At 36.6% G+C, this 13041-nt stretch overlaps 2 protein-coding genes across 2 annotated transcripts; one reads left to right on the forward strand and one right to left on the reverse strand.

Annotated features, from left to right (window-relative positions):
* Positions 1-953: 953 nt before the first annotated feature.
* mRpL13 (mitochondrial ribosomal protein L13) lies at positions 954-4970 on the forward strand. Its single transcript, XM_028187719.2, has 3 exons — positions 954-1114; positions 1406-1684; positions 4689-4970. The coding sequence occupies exons 1-3, from the start codon at positions 1091-1093 to the stop codon at positions 4920-4922; spliced, it is 537 nt and encodes a 178-aa protein (XP_028043520.2). The 5' UTR covers positions 954-1090; the 3' UTR covers positions 4923-4970.
* Positions 4971-6346: 1376 nt separating this feature from the next.
* Positions 6347-8046, reverse strand: LOC114239893 (uncharacterized). Its single transcript, XM_028170322.2, has 2 exons — positions 7891-8046; positions 6347-7286 (listed from the first exon to the last, which is right to left on the reverse strand). The coding sequence occupies exons 1-2, from the start codon at positions 7923-7925 to the stop codon at positions 6437-6439; spliced, it is 885 nt and encodes a 294-aa protein (XP_028026123.2). The 5' UTR covers positions 7926-8046; the 3' UTR covers positions 6347-6436.
* Positions 8047-13041: the final 4995 nt, after the last annotated feature.

Below are 13041 nucleotides of genomic sequence, written 5' to 3' on the forward strand. Positions count from 1 at the left end.
TACGTACAGATGATTTGTGGTCTCGAAATTTCACTATAACTTATCTCGCTGGAATAGATGAAACACAAAGCCCATGCGCTGCAGACACTGGTTTTGCAACATTTTTGCACTGTCACAGATGCAGAATACAATGATATTTTTAAAGAGCCACCTTACACGTTTAAATCTGAAAAAAAAACAATAAAAGGCAGTTTTCCTTAAAAAATAAAATTTTACATTTTCATGCAAAAAGTAAAAGGTTTATATTACACTGCCAAGTAAAAACTGCTTCTGCAACTCTAGCAATACCTATACATATTTGTACCACACCTAATATTGAAGAAAAAATTGTTAGTCCTTTGTACTATAGTTTATATTGGATAAATGACAATACCATAAGGACCATGTATTCTCATGCCGTGAAAAAAACTGTGTTGAATTCGTATCATTTTATTGAAGTGAAACTTCTAATGCGACTTCCAACAAAGTTGCGTTAAACGTTCAACGCTTCTGGGGAGGGGGAATAGAAAGAGACAAAACAAGAGTGAATGCATGGCACTCGAACCAACGCGAGTAGTATAGGTACCTGTTAAAGGCCAGCGCGAGCGTTAGCAACGGTTGCGTCCAATATTTTAATGAAGTATTAAAATATATATATATATATATATATATTATTTATTTTTCTTACAAGAGCAATCTGATTTAAGGATGAAAAATGAAGAAATCCACAATATTACACATCACAAAAGAAGTTTCACTTCATTCACGTACACCAAGTTGCATGCGCACCGTTTTTTTATAGGTTATTTTATTTCATTTATGTTATTTTATCTTACCTTATTCATTTAATTTAATTTTTTGTAGTTGTGATCACAATTTGTAGCTGTGATCAATTTTATGAAAGTTTACATACAATAGATATAGGTAACTTCAGTTTTCACCCCACTAAGCTTGAATGAATATATGGGTTCGATTCCCGCTGCCTGTCTAATGAACGAATCCAACAAAAAAGTTCTACAAAAATAAATATAACCTAAAAAAAACTTATAGCTATGTTACGTTATTTTTTTCAATAAATTAATAAATCAACATCTAAGCATTAAGATATACAATGTCAGCAGCGAAACGAGTACAGGTATAGGGAGTATAGCTTAAAGTATAGATTTAGGTATTTAGAAACATGAAATAAACAATTCATACAAAAGTGACATTATAAAAAGGATAACTTCATATTTTGATAATATTCTTTATTGCTTAGATCGGTGGACGAGCTAACGGCCCACATGGTGTTAAGTGGTTACCGGAGTCCATTGACGTCAACAATATAAATGCCGCAATCCAACCTGAGACATGAATCTAAGTCTCCGTCTACAGTACAATAAGTACAGTTTTACAGTACAATAAATTTATTACAATATTTTTACAGCAATGGGCAACATTTGCTCGTAGTTGGCACATATTCGACTGCAAATGGCAAGATCCTTATGAATCCGCACACGTTATAAAAAAAATTTTGATGGGCATGCACAAACCCATATACCATCCCATGAACGATTGTGGAGATGTTGTTGTTTGTATAAATAGTAGAGAGATAGCTCTTCGAGGCGACGAGTGGAGGAAACGTGCTTATTTCCATCACACTGGATACCCTGGAGGTGCTTCGTGGACTTTAGCATGGGAGTTACATAACAAGGATCCAACCATGGTAAAAACTTATATTCGTAACAAAGCATGTAACAATAGCGAATTTTATGTTTGCTGTAATGTATGTATTGAAATTCTAGTTCAAATAAAGTATGCAATTGTATGATAAGAATGAATCTGATAGCAGTTTGTATATTTCAGAATAAACGATCTTTGTTTAAATATGTCACATGATATTAGAAAATATTAAGCTATAAAGTTATAAATAATATTGAAAATATATACAGATAAATTATTAATGAACTAAAAAGAAAAATTAATAATGAACTTTTGGGGAGTTTAGGACGAAAGGAAGATCTTCCACCGAGCGGATGATATTTGCTCGGTAGACCGACGGTCCGAATGTTGTTGTTCGGAACTTGTATATATGCGCTTTATCTTGAAAATGTCGTAAGCGAGATTCAGGCATCTGTCAATTATCTTGCGTTGTATGATGGCTACCCGCCACATCACTCCCCTCCGAGACTGGAGGTCGTGTCATTTTTAGTTAGCGTTGTCCGTGCTGAGATTAGCTTGCAAGGGCCAGTGCTGTTGGAGTTTGGAGGCTGCAGTTTGGAGAATATACGACGAAAGGAAAGATCTTCCACCGAGCGGATGTTATTTGCTCGGTAGACCGACGGTCCCAATGTTGTTGTTCGGAACTTGTATATATGCGCTTTATCTTGAAAATGTCGTAAGCGAGATTCAGGCATCTGTCAATTATCTTGCGTTGTATGATGGCTACCCGCCACAAACTAAAAAGAAAAATTAATAATGATAATCTTTATTATTCAAAGCTGGTCTGCTTTGCTGGCCGGTCTTTGATTTTACTTTGATGTGATTGCTACCAAACTTCACTAGATCACCTGCTAGGCCAATCTCAAAATTTCATCAAAAGTTGTTCAGCCATTTCAGTGTTTGTAGGGAACGTACTCAAATTGACTTAAATATATTGTTTATTAAAAAATAAATATATACGAGTATTAAATAAAATATATGACAATAAAAAAAAATACCAGCAGACAATGAACAGCATTTAGAATAGTTGTAACAGCACAAATATGGAACTGCCTCAACGTGAACTCTAAACGTTAAAACAAAAAACACTGATAGTCGACTGTGTTTTGTAAAATAAAAATCCAGAATTCTTTATTTGCTACCGAATACCGAAAGCACTAGAAAAGCTCATAATATATCACAGTCTACCTAATATTATTTCACAATTTCAGTTGCAACGAAACAACAGCTTTCCAGTCCTTAATACTGGCATTATTGCTTCAAATTAGAAATGAACAACCACTCCATAAAATAGTAATTGGGGACAAGAGATTAAAGATTAAAGCTGAGACTAAAGCTAAAGAAAATGGAATTAGTTTAATGTGTGATGGGCTAATAAAGCTAATTACAAACAATCACCTCTTGTCTTGTGTGCTCTTATTTAATACAGCTTGAGTAATTTTATTATACTTGTGTAGTTTAGATGTCTTCGGTTTTTTTTCAATCTTTTTGGGCTGGAATCTGTTTAAACTGCTTGAACTGGAATATAATTTCTTTAGAATTAGAACTCCATATTGTGATCTTTTGGATCAGTACATATTAAACGAATTAATAAAAATGAGGATACTGCTATAATAGGTGGCCAGGATTGTAATAGGGCTTAAAGTATGAAATTGCCGTTTTATTATAATAGGTACTTCGAATTGGTAGCATTGGATTCGAAGCGTGGTATGGACATGTTATGCGTAGAGAGAAGATGCATGTGACTAAGAGATGTATGGAAATGGTAGTGCAAGGTAAAGGGGGAAGAGGTCGACCGAAGAAGACATGGATGGAGTGTGTGAATGACGATATGAGAGAGAGGAGTGAGTGTTGAGATGACGGCTGATAGAAGAGAATGGAAGAGAAAAATTAGCTGTGCCGACCCCACCTAGTGGGATAAGGTGGAGAAAAAGAAGAGGTACTTCGAATTGACATAAAACCTTAACTTGCAATTTTTGAGTGAAACTTTTTTAAAATGGTACCTATGAGGTTCTTCTTTTAAAAAATGTGCAACATTTGATTATCGACTTTCAGCTGTTTTTTTTATTCAGCTTAGACAAAAAAAATGGATACTTCGAAAATTCGAGTGATTTTTGAATACGAGTTCCGACGTGGAATTAACGCTGCAGAAACAGCTCGCAATTTTTTTTTTATATTTTTTTATTGCTTAGATGGGTGGACGTGCTCACAGCCCACCTGGTGTTAAGTGGTTACTGGAGCCCATAGACATCTACAACGTAAATACGCCACACACCTTTGATATAAGTTCTAAGGTCTCAGTATAGTTACAACTGCTGCCCCGCCCTTCAAACCGAAACGCATTACTGCTTCACGGCAGAAATAGGCAGGGCGGTGGTACCAACCCGTGCGGACTCACAAGAGGTCTACCACCAGTAATATCAATGTTACATTTGGAGAGGGGACTGCTAATGAACGCACCGTGCGATTTTGCATAAATTACCTTCCTATTAGATAGCAGCAATGTATAGATAATAATGGTAGCTATTTTGATTAAATAAATATGTTAAATGAAAAAAAAACAGATTTTCAAATTTTCAGTACAAATCGGCAATTTCATACTTTAACTCCTAATACATGTCGACGCTTGAAAGGCAAACGTGACTAAGCGACAATGCGTGAACTTTACAGTAGACTAATTTAAAGTCGAAATACCTGAAAAAAAAATCTATTTTAACGAAGCTGTAGGATTGAAATGATTTTAATAGACCTAGAATTTTTTCTTTTCTTTTGCGCATCGAATATGGTTATTGTCTATCATTTATGTATAAAGTAGTTATTGTCGCTTAGTCACGTTTGCCTTCCAAGCGTCGATTTGGATTCAGAACAGTAGAACATTGTTATCTAAGACCCTTTGACTTGGTGTTTAATGATTAGGTTGATTTCAATAGCCACTGTAAATTTTAATATTGAATCAGTATTGTTACCAGGCATTCAGAGTTTAATGCAATCCTATTGAAAATTTTCAGATCATAAAAAAAGCAGTGTACAGAGCAATGACTGGAAACCTTCAGAGGCGCCATACAATGCAACGTCTTTTTATATACCCTGGAAAGAATGTACCTGAAGACGTTTTGCAAAATGTTACTAATCAAATTAGACAAATACGTTACGTACCGAAAAGACTAGACCACATACCCGAAGAAGAAGTGAAAAATTATCCCAAAGTCATGGAATACCCAGAAGATTTTGTTGTTAAATAATTATTGTATTTAAAAGATTTAGTGTGATAATAAAATGTAGTACTGTAATTTACTGGTCTAATTTGTAGCATTTTCGAACTTTTGGGATTTAAAGACAATTTAGAAAAAAACTAGTTATGGTTAAACTGAATGTGTCTAATTAATGGGTGAGGCTTAGTGGATAATGTATTCGTATTGAGTCGAAGCTCAGGAAAACAAATAATTTGGTTTTAACGAAAATCATGCTTACAGTTGAGGCAGCGGCTTGGCTCTGCCCTTGGCATTGCTGAAGTCCATGGGCGACGGTAACCACTCACCATCGGGTGGGCCGTATGCTCGTCTGCCTACAAGGGCAATAAATAAAAAAAAGTTTGAATAAAAATTAAAATATTAAGTTACTAGCGACCCGCTCTCGCTTCGCTTCGGAAATTGTAATTTATTATTGATTTCTCCACTATTTAATGGATCTTATTATACATATATATAAATATAATATTATAAAATAGAAGCGTTCGAAATGTGGTGTTGGCGAAGAATGCTCCGCATACCGTGGACCGCCAAGAGAACAAACAAATCTGTCCTCGAGCAACTTCGTATAGAAAAGAGACTGTCGACGATTTGCTACCAGAAGGTTCTTAGTTACTTTGGTCATATTGCTCGGCAGCCACCAGACAACCTTGAAAGATTGATTGTGGTGGGCAAGGTAGAAGGGAAAAGACCCGCCGGCCGGCCACCAAACCGTTGGTCGGATCAGATAACTGCGCTCACTGGACTCTCTGTTACCAACGCCCTGAGAGAAGCCGAAAACCGAAGCAAATGGAAGCTGAGGGTACAAAGAGCCACGAAGGGCTTTCAAGGACACGACCTTCAGCAATGAAGTATTCGACTAAGAAGAAGAAGAATTATACATATAAACCCTCCTCTTCAATCACTCTATCTATTAAAAAAAACCGCATCAAAATCCGTTGCGTAGTTTTAAAGATTTAAGCATACATACGGACAGAGAAAGCGACTTTGTTTTATACTATGTAGTGATAAGAAACCGATGCGTACTCACTATATCTATTACGCACTAGTTTAAGCGGCTCTATGATATTAACCCAATAGGTTTTACTGTAATATTGGCCTTCTAATTAAAATGGAAGGATTCTACGATTAATTTTCTAAGGGCACTCGCAAGTATATTAATTCAAGTGGACCTTAATCGTATCTGTAGACAAGAGCAATGAAATAAAATGAAACTGCAAGTTTTTTAATTACTTGATTTTATTTTGTATCAAACAAATATAAACTTTGTCATTGACAATCCAAAAATTAAATTTTAAAATAATGTTTTAAAGTTGCTTACGTTAAGACACAAAAACTAGTCGAATTGCGCATTTACAAGGTTCAGGAATAGTTTGAAGGATACACAAACTTTTAGTAAAAAAGTATAAAAGAATTAATTACTTATATAAGAAATGTTATTTATTAAATACAGAAAAAATATGAATGTAAATGTCCTAACTCAGTTAATAACTTGAAAAATATATAATTTATCGCCATGTAGAGTCCGGGTATCTTTTGCCGGGGTATTCACTTTGACTGTTCTCAACGATGGGGTTTACTACTTGAACAGGGCTTAAGTCTTCTGGTTCAGCGGCATTTTCGACGGGAAGGTCAACAAGCTGGGCTTTCTCTAAATCTTCGGGTTGTGCCTCAATAGGTAGATCAACAATAACAAGTCCGTTTCCATCTTCGTCCAATTCAGCAGGATATTCAACCCAGCTGATCGAGCCAACTTCACTGTCATCATTATTCTCGATTTCCTGATTCGTCTTTTCAACTGGTTCATCCACGATGTTCACAGGGGCGACTTGTAAATCGGCGTCCTCAACTGGAACCTCATCGACGTTGTCTACGAAGTTTACAGAATCAGCCGGGACATCGGCGTCCTCAACTGGAGCATCGACGTTGTCTACGAAGCTTACAGAATCAGCCGGGACATCGGCGTCCTCAACTGGAGCATCGACGCTGTCTACGAAGTTTACAGAATCAGCCGGGACATCGGCGTCCTCAACTGGAGCATCGAGGTTTTCTACGAAGCTTACAGAGTCAGCCGGGAAATCGGCGTTCTCAACTGGAGCTTCGACATTTTCTACGAAGTTTACAGGAACATCGACGTTGTCAACGGGAATTTCAATGTCAAAAATCGCAACGTTGTCTACATTTTCGCTCAATTCAATCCCGGCCAAGGCGAGTTCTTGAATGACTTCGTCGGGGATGATGTACATTCCAGCGTCGATGCTCTCGTATTTCGGTATTGGGATATCCGCGATTTGGACGGGTTGGATTGATGCGGCGGCCGCCGCTCCAATGAGTGCGAGGACAATTAGCAATTTCATTCTGAAATGAAAACGTTACATTGCAGTACATTATTTTGCAATACTGTCAAGATCTTGGGCTGTGTTAAGTGATGGAACCATAGAGACCAAAACGAGCAGCCCACAGCTTGAGATATGAGGTCCTAGCCTCGATAATTTGTGCAATATTTTTTTAAAACAATAACAAGCTCACGAGTCTAGTTAATTTTTAACCAATTACTGGGGTCCAAAGATACTATAACTTAATATCCACCACCTAACCTTTAAACAAGATTCGGAAACAATTCGCAATTCCGATGGTATTGGAATAACGGCCTCCGTACCCTTTAAACAGAAGACGACAGGAATAAGTCTAAAATGAGATTCACTTTTCACTGTGACTATCGCTAATTCCCATAACAAAAACGACGTGGACCACTCACACTCAGGTGGGTCGCATTCTACCATCGAAGAAAATGAAAAAAGCAATTTTAAAAAGAGGATACTTCACGTTCCTGTGTAAAATCGATTTAATTATTATTTTAATTTTTAAATTGTAAATAAATAAAAAGAATATACAAAGTGATGATAATTTATGAGTTACGAAAAAGTATCATTTAATTAGGAAGAATAATCAAATATCTTACCTGTAAGTTTTATTGTTACAAAACAAACAAATCATAATTAATATTTCCGTCACTTGCTTTTATATTAAGCGACTGAATGAATTTATCAATATGATACTGTTATAATCTTCAGATTACGTTTATCAGGTCGATTTGATTTGTCCACGTATTTTTATTTGGCATAAGTTATTTTGAAAGAAATGCATAAAATCCCCTGAATTTACATCATTAATTTCCTTTAAAAATATTTGACTCATCAATTATATTCCCGATAGACCTGATTAGATACATAAAATAAAATACAAATCTCATTTCTATCTTGTTTGAACAATGTCTGGTTTCAATCGGAGTAAATAATTTGATGTTAGCGATATCATTTATTTACAGTCTGGAAAACGTTAGGTTGTGGGCACACGGAGACCTCCTATTTCTTATCCTTATTTCTTATTAAATTTGCCAGTAATGGTAGTAGGGTATATCAAAACATCTATAGCTCAATCAGTAACGCACTCAGTGTACTCGTATCGAGTAATGCGACTATGCTGGAGTTAAAATCCTGTCTTTTTTTTCAAATCAAACACGTCCCTGGGTTACACATGTTCACATACCATAATATGGTGGAGCTTCATAGTAAGTAAACAAATTGGCATTTGCGTAATTACTGATGCTAGGGATCCGCACCGGTAAGTACCGTCGCCGCGCCGTATCTTCGCTACGAGCACACATTCTGTTTTCAAGTGTATGGCAAGCGTTCTACAAATTGAGAGTAACATCTTTACTGATAGTTGTCTGTCCGACTAGTCATCAGGAGATAATCGTACGCGATAACCACCTCATAATCTAATTCTAATAAACATACTCCTATTTGTAGTAGAAGTGCCCATTTCTTAATTACCCTCTTCCTCCCAAAATCTTTTGTGTGCTTAGTGCGAGTTTTTTAACGTTTTCGATAGCGTAAGCGTTAGCCCAATTTTGTATGCAGTTGGAACAGCGCCCCTGGCGGCTAACGTAGGCAAACGAACCCATTCCAAACAAATATGAGCTAACTTTTACGCTATCGAGAACGTTAAAAAACTCGCACTAAGCACACTGTTCCCGCATCGGTTGTGCTACCGTGAGTATAATTAGGTAATTATAATCACGGTAGCACAACCGTAACCCCTCAGGGGCTGTTTACTTCTGACTGACTTCTATCTGCCGTGAAAGAGTTCCGAAAATAAGGTATAGGATAGACATCGATTAATAGGTAGTAGATATTACATAACTCTTGAGAGTATTAAGTGTGCGTCAGAATTCAATTTGTAAATGTCTTTGCTGCGGTAATCATTTAGGATTGACGGTAGTGTGATTGTCTACATGTCTTTGCTTATTAAGAAAACCGGACAAGGGCGTTTGAAACTCGCGAACTGAGGGTTCCGTGTGAGTCATGTATTGTTTGTGTTTTTCGTGCTCATACCTATGTATACGCACAATAAAAAAAATGTAACTGAAGATTTGGAATTAGAAATAAAATCCACGTAACGGTTGACGTTTTACCTGTAACGCTTAAAATCATGTCTTTGCCGTTTTATATAAATTTTGTATAATTGCTGTTTATTTATAGAAAGATTTCTTTATACATGTTTTTATTTCCGACCGACCGACCTTGAGCAGTCGAAAAAAACAGCTTTTAAAATGTATACTATCTGCTTCTGCCCCACCATTTTAACCGAAACGCCTTTCTGCTTCACGTTATAACCAGTAAATGGTTCATCTATTATTTTACCCACTTAGGAGTGAAATTTCGAAAATCCCTTAGCGAATTCGAATTGACTCCTTTCAACATAAATGTCAAATTAACTGCCAAATTTTCAAGTTTTAACTCTAGCGGCTTAGGGTCTCCGAGAATGAATCATCCAGTGAGTCAGGACAAATAATAATATTATGTATATTTTCGATTCGATTATCTTGTTTCGGAATTAAAAAAATACTAAACAGTGTTGTCTTATCTTTCGTTTTTTGCGAGATTTGTTTGCTGTCTTAAGATTCAATTGAATGGTAATAAAGATTGCGTTTTGGGCCTTCATTATTAAAAAATGTGAAGGTCGTTGTTCTAATTTTGTAGATAAATATCCAGTTTATTTTTGAGTAGATTCAAGTGACTAAAATATTTCAAATTAGAGGAAAGACCACACTTGTAAATTTATTATCGTCTTGTTAATCCACTAGTGTAAATTGAATTAGTAGAATGTACCAAATTAAAAATTAATTTATCTAATAAACAAACAATAGGAGTCATAATGTTTGTTTATTATTTATTATCTATGATTATAATTTATGACTCTCTGCTGCTTTTTTTTTTCTACCTATTCTGATAGCGTTGAGAGGATATTTCAGCTTCGCTCTAACGTTTGTAGGTGAGCTCGCGGGGCTCAACCGGAGAGTTGCTAACACTGACCCTAGCAAGAGCAGTGCTTCGCAGAATCTACCACCGGATCGGAAACGCAACCCACTGAGAAGATCCGGCGAGAAACTCAGTGGGCTAACTCTGCTGCAAAAACCAATTCAGATTAAACAAGTTTCAAGTGTCATTTTATCCACCATTTTATCGAAGACTCTCGAATGCAAATTGAACTGCAGCCGACTCAGTAATAAGCAAAAATTGCATTATGGATGCTAAAATGTAAACTACTACTCTACATTACTACATACGTACGTACACACGTACCAGTTTTTTTGCTCATAATGAGCACACGAACTGCTGTGGTTTTAAATGGTTTCCGGAGTTCATTGCAGACATCGAAAACATCACAGTGCTTATTGCCTTTATCTTGAGCTTGCTAAGCTTGGGCTCACGAGGTCATTTATGGTTAAATATCAATAAAATACCTTATGAAACAATCAAAAAGTTCTCTCCCTAGAAGTTCATTATGAAATTTGACTTTCCTAACAACTTAAAGCTATTTTACTCTTTTGTTATGGCTGTATGTTGCAATAGTGCAATTCGAATACCGATCATCGTTATCGTCAAGCTATAAACGTTTACTGCTGGTACTAATTGTATATATTCTATATTTTAATACGACCTTATAGGAATACATATAGGATTATAATTATCCTTATTAATGGTGGGAAATTAAAACATTAAATAAAAATATTAATTGTGAGCATCTAAAGATTAAATCATCATCATAATTTTTTCGTGATAATTGTTCTTGTTTTCGTACTTTGTAAATTTATTTTACAATTTATTCGTCAAATAAATTTAATAAAAATAAAATGACAAAATATAATTTTATTACATTTTTTAACTATTAGTCTGTTTCGAAGCGATACAGGGACTTTTTACTACGCTAGTATTTTTGATTAAAGGGATTCCCAAAATTTACTTGTCTGTTTGATAAGGGTTCACAGATTTCTTATCTGATAATTTTCAAGACAACATTAATTATTTTTACTGCTTATCGAATACTGTGCTGGTTTGATTTTTTATTCCTTATTTGAATAGACTGAGTACATATTTTACCGCCAGTGTTATCAATCATATTTGTTTGTTTCCTGATTAGTGTATTTCTTTTTTTTTTCTACCTATTCTGATAGCGTTGAGAGGCTATTTCAGCTTCGCTCTAACGTGTGTAGGTGAGCTTACGGGGCTCAAACCGGAGTGATGCTAACACTGACCCTAGCAAGAGCAGTTCTTCGTAGAATCTACCAACGGATCGGAAACGCGATCCACTGAGAAGATCCGGCGAGAAACTCAGTGGGCTGTGTCTATGGGCTAATTCGCTCGTCGAGCCCTTCGTCGCAAGCAACGGGTTCGACGAGGACGGTAACCGGTGCTTGTGGTGCCTAAAAGCACCGTTAACGACCCCCGGCGACCCCTTTTGAAGAGCACGCTGTGCTTTTCGTGGGGTTGATGTTAATGCGCCACTTCCGGAACCACTGTCCCATGGTGGTTACTGCGATCTGGAGAGTGTATTTCAAATCACGTCTGTCTATACTGTGTACTATGAGTTTAGTACCAGGGCATTTACTCGCCACTCGCTCACTCTGGTTATCCGCCGACGACAAGTCTCGTAACATTGTACGACACTGATATGCACATTAGATTGGAATTTGTTGTTAGAAATGTTTGTAATAGAATTGTTAGAAATGCAGAGAACAGAGAACTGTTCACATCCAACCTACAAGGAAATCGGCTTTTCCTCTAGTAATTTTGACACATATTGCTCGTTTAAAGGTGGTGAAGTAATGAAGTTATTTTATTGTAGTTTCTAAAGTAGTAAGGTAGGATAGAGATTCTGAAAGCCTCAAGCAATCCCAATGCGCCAAGTGGAATAACGCTAGGACCCTAACATTTGTTTGGTAAAGCAGAACTATAACCAATATTGTGAAGGAAAAATCGAAGCGCTTAGACATAATTGGCAAACGGATGAAGAATTACTAGTCTTAATGTCTGATCCGATCTCCTGCCAATACTTAATTCTAATTGAGTTTGGCCTGTAGTTTGAAATATAAAGCTTATCGCCTGCGTCTCCAAATCGGCTTCGGACAGTGGCGAATTCACATCATGAACCGAGGTCTAACCACCGCATCTTTGTTCTTGGGTATTGTATAAGGGGACTTTTTTTTATTGCTTAGATGGGTGAACGATCTCACAGCCCACCTGGTGTTAAGTGGTTACTGGAGCCCATAGACATCTACAACGTAAATGCGCCACCCAACTTGAGATATAAGTTCTAAGATCTCAGTATGGTCACAACGGCTGCCCTACTCTTCAAATCGAAACGCATCACTGCTTCACAGCAGAAATAGGCAGGGTGGTGGTACCTACCCGTGCGGATTCACAAGAGGGTTTGATTTTTATTACACGATGTTATCCCTTCACAGTGAAAGTCAATCGTGAACATTTGTTGAGTACCTACGTATTTCATTAGAAAAATCTGTACCCGTCTGGTATTCGAACACCGTTGCATCGCTTCAACACGAATGCACCGGACGTCTTATCCTTTAGGCCACGACGCCAGTCATGCGTTAGAGGTGGTTAGCGACATTTACATGTCTACGGGCGCCAATACTTTACACCAATCAGATATTCAAAGACCATTAGAAAATCTTTAATGTATACACCTTTATATGTGAAGAAAAAGCCGATTTAATATTAATAAGGTAGGATAAAAAATACCATTGAAA

The sequence above is a fragment of the Bombyx mandarina genome, chromosome 19 (assembly GCF_030267445.1).
Source record: "Bombyx mandarina strain Sakado chromosome 19, ASM3026744v2".
NCBI classification, from domain to species: Eukaryota; Metazoa; Arthropoda; class Insecta; order Lepidoptera; family Bombycidae; genus Bombyx; species Bombyx mandarina.

What these genes read in the sequence shown, in the direction of transcription:
- mRpL13 (XM_028187719.2), top strand. Translation starts at nt 1,091, where the DNA reads ATGTCAGCAGCGAAACGAGTACAG. An exon ending in CAGCAGCGAAACGAGTACAG is followed by an intron (nt 1,115 to 1,405) that starts GTATAGGGAGTA and finishes ATATTTTTACAG; the next exon opens with CAATGGGCAACATTTGCTCG. An exon ending in ATAACAAGGATCCAACCATG is followed by an intron (nt 1,685 to 4,688) that starts GTAAAAACTTAT and finishes GAAAATTTTCAG; the next exon opens with ATCATAAAAAAAGCAGTGTA.
- LOC114239893 (XM_028170322.2), bottom strand. Translation starts at nt 7,925, where the DNA reads ATGATTTGTTTGTTTTGTAACAATAAAACTTACAG. An exon ending in TGTAACAATAAAACTTACAG is followed by an intron (nt 7,287 to 7,890) that starts GTAAGATATTTG and finishes TTTTCATTTCAG; the next exon opens with AATGAAATTGCTAATTGTCC.